This window comes from Nerophis ophidion, linkage group LG02 (genome assembly GCF_033978795.1).
Source record: "Nerophis ophidion isolate RoL-2023_Sa linkage group LG02, RoL_Noph_v1.0, whole genome shotgun sequence".
Taxonomy (NCBI): domain Eukaryota; kingdom Metazoa; phylum Chordata; class Actinopteri; order Syngnathiformes; family Syngnathidae; genus Nerophis; species Nerophis ophidion.
Window position 1 is genome coordinate 85545420 of NC_084612.1, and position 7853 is coordinate 85553272.

The window sequence follows — 7853 nt, forward strand, 5'->3', positions numbered from 1 at the left end:
CCAGGTGCATGTCTTTGGAGGTGGGAGGGGCCTATCCCCAGGTGTATGTCTTTGGAGGTGGGAGGGGCCTATCCCCAGGTGCATGTCTTTGGAGGTGGGAGGGGCCTATCCCCAGGTGCATGTCTTTGGAGGTGGGAGGGGCCTATCCCCAGGTGCATGTTTTTGGAGGTGGGAGGGGCCTATCCCCAGGTGCATGTCTTTGGAGGTGGGAGGGGCCTATCCCCAGGTGCATGTCTTTGGAGTTGGGAGGGGCCTATCCCCAGGTGCATGTCTTTGGAGGTGGGAGGGGCCTATCCCCAGGTGCATGTCTTAGGAGGTGGGAGGGGCCTATCCCCAGGTGCATGTCTTTGGAGGTGGGAGGAAACCGGAGTACCCTGAAGGAACCCACGCAGTCACGGGGAGAACATGCAAACTCCACACAGAAAGATCCCGAGGTTGGGATTGAACCCAGGACTACTCAGGACCTTCGTATTGTGAGGCAGACGCACTAACCCCTCTTCCACCGTGCTGCCCACAAGTGATTCAATTCTAAATGCAGATTTCTCCACATAGAAGTAATCATCAACTTAAAGTTGCCTCTTTGGGGATTGTAATAGAGATCCATCTGGATTCATCAACTTCCTTATAAACACTTCTTCATAAAAAAAATGTTTTTAACATCAATATTTATGGAACATGTCCACAAAAAATCTAGTTGTCATCACTGAATATTGCATTGTTGCATTTTTTTTCACACTTTACGAACTTACATTCATATTTTGGTGAAGTATTATTCAATAAATATATTTATAAAGGATTTCTGAATTGTTGCTATTTTTAGAATATTTAAAAAAAAAAAAAATCTCACGTACCCCTTGGCATACCTTCAAGTACCCCCAGGGGTACACGTACCCCCATTTGAGAACCACTGCTTTATTGGACAAAACCCCAAAAGTAAGCAATTGGCAACGCTGTAGAGTTTAGAGTCTTTAATGGTGTTATTAAGATGTGAACTACACAAGATGGACACAAGACTCTGGCTGACTAGTAGCATGCTAACTACGAGACACAATAATACTTCACATCCACTTTTCCCACTGAGGGCCGCATGGAAACAAATTGACATTTTTCACGTCGTGTTTCATTAAACTTGCTCAAATCAGTCCAGTGTGGGTCAAGGTGTGCTAAGCAATTCAATACATTTCAAAGAAAAACATCATGAGAATTATTACTTTTTATTATTATTGTGGTGAAGAAGGAGCTGAGCCGGAAGGCAAAGCTCTCAATTTAGCGCTCGATCTACGTTCCCATCCTCACCTATGGTCATGAGCTTTGGGTTATGACCGAAAGGACAAGATCACGGGTACAAGCGGCCCAAATGAGTTTGGGTCTCTCCCTTAGAGATAGGGTGAGAAGCTCTGCCATCCGGGAGGAACTCAAAGTAAAGCCGCTGCTCCTCCACATGGAGAGGAGCCAGATGAGGTGGTTCGGGCATCTGGTCAGGATGCCACCCGAACGCCTCCCTAGGGAGGTGTTTAGGGCACGTCCGACCGGCAAGAGGCCCCAGGGAAGACCCAGGACACTTTGTCTATGTCTCCTGGCTGGCCTGGGAACGCCTCGGGATCCCCCGGGAGGATCTGGACCAAGTGGCTGGGGAGAGGGATTGAATTGCCGCCGGGTATATAGTATGCACCTGCCTAGAATTACTGCCGGGTCAAACTCGTTTCGCAAAATATTATTTCTATTAACGCATGTCTAAAATTTCCGCCGGGTCAAAGTCGTTTCCCCAAATAATTAGCATATGCCTAGAATTTCCACCGGGTCAAACTCGTCACGTCACGAGTGACACTTCACCTGTCATCATTTTCAAAATGGAGGAGGCTGATTTCAATCATTTGAAATCGCATAAAGGGAAGAAGATTAAGAGCTATTCAGTAGGATTTCAGGTCCGAGCTATTGAATATGCTAAAAAGAACAGTAAGCAGCTATGTTTTATTAATATACCGTAGCTGCGTGTGTCAAATATGAGTCATTAAATGACTCCCGCCTCCTGGTGGTAGAGGGCGCTAGTGATCCTTCGTGCGACTACTCGGCTGCAGAAGAAGTGACAACAAGCAGCGATCGTTTATTTTTTCCTCTCGCTTGCACTTTTAACATGGAGGATTACATATCTAAAATAAAACAGTTTTCTAAACTGGACTTTCAATCGAAGCAGGAGGTAATAAAGGAAGATCTCCATCGAGACAGAGACTTTTAAAACTAAAGAAAGATAAGGAAGACTTCTATAAACAAGTTATCCATGCTTTTGACCAGAAGGAGCTGCACATGGACTTCATTTATAAGTAAAGGTAAGACCATAGTAACGTTTTTATTTTTTTATCAAATGTGCTTTTCATGTTGCTATCCTTACATCACACTCAAATTTTTAAGCGCAGGCCTAAATTTACTGCATGCCTTTTGTATAGCCCTTACCTCAATGATATAATGTCCAGTACTGTAGAACTCTGATTGGATATGACAATCCGTTTATTTTTAAGCTATCAAATTAAATCCAATGTATAACACGAAAGGTAAGCTGACCTTGGCTGGCATATTGAAACAGAATCGTCACAACAACTCACGGCACGACACGGTCGAAAACTGTTTGTCTTCCAATCGCCCAGCCCGTGCTCACACCTGAAGCCAATTTAAAAGCAGGCTACCATGGTAACCACCCCCTATCATCAGTCCCCTCCCTGTCAACACTTCCTGATACCTAACAGGAAGTGGGCGGAGCAATCCACCAAAAAAGGAAATTCCCTCTGGGCTGAGGCCAGCAATCACTTAAAGAAAAGAAAATAAACAATATAAACAAATAAGGACATTTGGCTCCAACACTTTTGGCAAGCGTCGGAGTGAGAAGAGGTTTTAAAATAATTAGCGCATGCTTGCCTTTACCGCATGCCTTTGGTAAACGCCGGAGTGAGAAGAAGTTTTAAATCAATTAGCGCCCCGGCGGCAATTCAAGGAAATCCGGTATCTCTTCCGGCTGGCATAAGAACGCTTCGGGATCCCCCGGGAGGAGCTGGACCAAGTGGCTGAAGAGAGGGAAGTCTGGGCTTCTCTGCTTAGGCTGCTGCCCCCGCAACACAACCTCGGATAAGCGGAAGGAAATGGATGAATGGATTATTATTATTATTATTATTATTATTCCACCAACTAAATGGCAGCATAGCTCGGTTGGTAGAGTGGCCGTGCCAGCAATTTGAGGGTTGCAGGTTCGATTCCCGCTTCCGCCATCCTAGTCACTGCCGTTGTGTCCTTGGGCAAGACACTTTACCCACCTGCTCCCAGTGCCACCCACACTGCTTTAAATGTAACTTAGATATTGGGTTTCACTATGTAAAGCGCTTTGAGTCGCTTGAGAAAAGCGCTATATAAATATAATTCTCTTCTCTTCACTTTTACAGGACTTTAATCAAAACAATTCTTGCTTTTAAAGCTCTGGATGTTTTATTTTTGAGGGTCCAATAATAAAACTCTCTCTCTGACTGAGACAACCTCCAGTAGCTGGCACACAGGTCTCTCGTGCGTACGAGTGCCAGGCGGTACAGGAAGCAGGGACTGAAGCGTGGAAAAGTTGTTCTCTGCGTGATGTTGAAATAAGGAGCCATGTTTCTCGCGATGATGCAAGCTTGAACAATGCCAACTTTCTCCTCAGCTCCGTTTCCCGCCGCTGTTCTCGCCGCCACACTTGTGTCTGTTAACCTGATCCTTCCTGGAGAACCTTTTCTGGCACACGCGGCAGCTGAACAGCGTCTCGCCGGTGTGCGTCCTCGTGTGTCTTTTCAAGTCGCCTTTAATGGAGAACCTTTTGTGGCACACGATGCAGACGAAGGGTTTCTCCCCCGTGTGCGTCCTCATGTGCCTTTTTAACGGGTCCACCGACGAGAAGGTCTTGTTGCACACCGAACACATGAAGGGTTTCTCCCCCGTGTGCGCCCTCAGGTGCACTTTCAGGCGGTACATGGACGCAAACCGCTTATCGCACACGGAGCAGCGGAAGCGTTTCTCCGTGTGCGTCCTGGCGTGTCTTTTCAAATATCCCCGTTGGGAGAAACTCTTGCCGCAGACGGAGCAGGTGAAGAGCTTCTCCTCCGTGTGGATCTTCACGTGTCGGTTCAAGTGCGACTTGCTGGGGAAGGTTTTGTCACACTTTGAGCATTTCCAGGTGGCGTTGTCGTCGGCGTGACGAGTCTTCTCAGCGTCGGCGTCTTCATTTTCGGAGTCAGGGGACTGAGACGTTGTGTCCTCGCTATCCGAGGGTGGAGCGAGGAGGACGCCCGCTTGGGATCCTCCATCGCCGGCCTCTTCCTCGTCCTCGCTCTTCACGATGACGCGAATCCCTGCAAACTCCTCCAGCCCCGCAAGGTGCTGGCCCTCCTGGCCGATGCTGCGCTCCTCCTCTTCCTCTTTAACCTGGGGGGTCTGTGGCCGCTCCTCTTTAACGTGGGGGGGCCCAGGCTCTTCTTGTTTCACCCTGCAGAAGAGCCTGATCCCGACCGTCTCCTCCATGGTTGTGCACGACATCCCCTGAATAGAACACGTAAAACAACAATTCTCAGTTCCGATGTCAAACTGTCGCAATTAAAAATCCACGAGGAATTATCACAAGAATAGAATAGAGTTTTATTGTCATTATTACAGTGAAAAGGTTCAAAGGACAACGAAATTGGAGCAGATCCCCTAAAGTGCATACACAATAATTTAGTAATTCAAATAATATAAAAAGATTAAAAAAAAGATATGTATCTATATATATGTATATATATATCCACACACATGCACATACATACATGTACATTCACACATACAAACCCTGTTTCCATATGAGTTGTGAAATTGTGTTAGATCTAAATATAAACGTCTGGCAGAGTCTCCTGTCAGACAAAGTTTCAATTCCCACCTCCGGAAGAACTTTGAACATGTCACGAGGGAGGTGCTGGACATTGAGTCCAAGTGGACCATGTTCTGCACCTCTATTGTCGAGGCGGCAGATCGGAGCTGTGGCCGCAAGGTAGTTGGTGCTTGTCGGGGCGGTAATCCTAAAACCCCTTGGTGGACACCAGCGGTGAGGGATGCCGTCAAGCTGAAGAAGGAGTCCTATCGGGTCCTTTTGGCTCATAGGACTCCGGAGGCAGTGGACAGGTACCGACAGGCCAAGCGGTGTGCAGCTTTATCGGTCGCGGAGGCAAAAACTCGGACATGGGAGGAGTTCGGGGAAGCCATGGAAAACGACTTCCGAACGGCTTCGAAGCGATTCTGGACCACCATTCAGGGCCTCAGGAAGGGGAAGCAGTGCACTGTCAACACCGTGTATGGTGCGGATGGTGTTCTGCTGACCTCAACTGCGGATGTTGTGGATAGGTGGAAGGAATACTTCGAAGACCTCCTCAATCCCACCAACACGTCTTCCTATGAGGAAGCAGAGCCTGGGGAATCTGTGGTGGACTCTCCTATTTCTGGGGCTGAGGTTGCTGAGGTAGTTAAAAAGCTCCTCGGTGGCAAGGCCCCAGGGGTGGACGAGACCCGCCCGGAGTTCCTTAAGGCTCTGGATGCTGTGGGGCTGTCTTGGTTGACAAGACTTTGCAGCATCGTGTGGACATCGGGGGCGGTACCTCTGGATTGGCAGACCGGGGTGGTGGTTCCTCTCTTTAAGAAGGGGGACCGGAGGGTGTGTTCCAACTATCGTGGGATCACACTCCTCAGCCTTCCCGGTAAGGTTTATTCAGGTGTACTGGAGAGGAGGCTACGTCGGATAGTCGAACCTCGGATTCAGGAGGAACAGTGTGGACCAGCTCTATACTCTCGGCAGGGTTCTTGAGGGTGCATGGAAGTTTGCCCAACCAGTCTTCATGTGCTTTGTGGACTTGGAGAAGGCATTGGACCGTGTCCCTCGGGAAGTCCTGTGGGGAGTGCTCAGAGAGTATGGGGTATCGGACTGTCTTATTGTGGCGGTCCGCTCCCTGTATGATCAGTGTCAGAACTTGGTCCGCATTGCCGGCAGTAAGTCGGACACATTTCCAGTGAGGGTTGGACTCCGCCAAGGCTGTCCTTTGTCACCCATTCTGTTCATAACTTTTATGGACAGAATTTCTAGGCGCAGTCAAAGCGTTGAGGGGTTCTGGTTTGGTGACCGCGGGATTAGGTCTCTGCTTTTTGCAGATGATGTGGTCCTGATGGCTTCATCTGGCCGGGATCTTCAGCTCTCGCTGGATCGGTTCGCAGCCGAGTGTGAAGCGGCCGGAATGAGAATCAGCACCTCCAAGTCCGAGTCCATGGTTCTCGCCCGGAAAAGGGTGGAGTGCCATCTCCGGGTTGGGGAGGAGACCCTGCCCCAAGTGGAGGAGTTCAAGTACCTAGGAGTCTTGTTCACGAGTGAGGGAAGAGTGGATCGTGAGATCGACAGGCGGATCGGTGCGGCGTCTTCAGTAATGCGGACGTTGTACCGATCCGTTGTGGTGAAGAAGGAGCTGAGCCGGAAGGCAAAGCTCTCAATTTACCGGTCGATCTACGTTCCCATCCTCACCTATGGTCATGAGCTTTGGGTCATGACCGAAAGGATAAGATCACGGGTACAAGCGGCCCAAATGAGTTTCCTCCGCCGTGTGGTGGGTCTCTCCCTTAGAGATAGGGTGAGAAGCTCTGTCATCCGGGAGGAACTCAAAGTAAAGCCGCTGCTCCTTCACATCGAGAGGAGCCAGATGAGGTGGTTCGGGCATCTGGTCAGGATGCCACCCGAACGCCTCCCTAGGGAGGTGTTTAGGGCACGACCAACCGGTAGGAGGCCACGGGGAAGACCCAGGACACGTTGGGAAGACTATGTCTCCCGGCTGGCCTGGGAACGCCTCGGGATCCCCCGGGAAGAGCTAGACGAAGTGGCTGGGGAGAGGGAAGTCTGGGTTTCCCTGCTTAGGCTGTTGCCCCCGCAACCCGACCTCGGATAAGCGGAAGATGATGGATGGATGGATGGATGGTAAATATAAACAGAATACAATGATTTGCAAATCCTTTTCAAGCCATATTCAGTTGAATATGCTACAAAGACAACATATTTGATGTTCAAACTCATAAACATTTTTTTGTGTGCAAATAATCATTAACTTTAGAATTTGATGCCAGCAACACGGGACAAAGAAGTTGGGAAAGGTGGCAATAAATACGGATAAAGTTGAGGAATGTTCATCAAACTCTTATTTGGAACATCCCACAGGTGTGCAGGCTAATTGGGAACAGGTGGGTGCCATGATTGGGTATAAAAACAGCTTCCCAAAAAATGCTCAGTCTTTCACAAGAAAGGATGGAGCGAGGTACACCCCTTTGTCCACAACTGCGTGAGCAAATAGTCAAACAGTTTAAGAACAACCTTTCTCAAAGTGCAATTGCAAGAAATTTTCGGATTTCAACATCTACGCTCCATAATATCATCAAAAGGTTCAGAGAATCTGGAGAAATCACTCCGAAAACCTTTGATCCCTCAAAAATCCACATCAATTTTCTAAAGGATATCACCACATGGGCTCAGGAACACTTCATAAAACCACTGCCACTAAATACAGTTGGTCGCTACATCTGTAAGTGCAAGTTAAACCTGTACTATGCAAAGCGTTAGCCATTTATCAACAACATCCAGAAACGCCCCAGGCTTCTCTGGCCCCAAAATCATCTGAGATGGACTGATGCAAAGTGGAAAAGTGCTCTGTGGTCTGACGAGTCCACATTTCAAATTGCTTTTGGAAATATTCGACATCGTGTCATCCGGACCAAAGGGGAAGCAAACCATCCAGACCATGGGTGTCAAACTCTGGCCCGCGGGCCAAATCTGGCCCGCCGAG

The 7853-nt window shown here is 48.6% G+C and overlaps 1 protein-coding gene across 1 annotated transcript in view; it reads right to left on the reverse strand.

The window, feature by feature from the left end:
* Positions 1-953: 953 nt before the first annotated feature.
* The window catches only part of LOC133546934 (gastrula zinc finger protein XlCGF17.1-like), a 10572-nt gene continuing 3672 nt past the window's right edge, over positions 954-7853 (reverse strand). Inside the window, exon 2 of the mRNA XM_061892785.1 lies at positions 954-4551. Within this exon, the coding sequence (XP_061748769.1) occupies positions 3676-4548 (873 nt within the window). The 5' untranslated portion in view covers positions 4549-4551 and the 3' untranslated portion in view covers positions 954-3675. The remainder of the gene's footprint in view (positions 4552-7853) is intronic.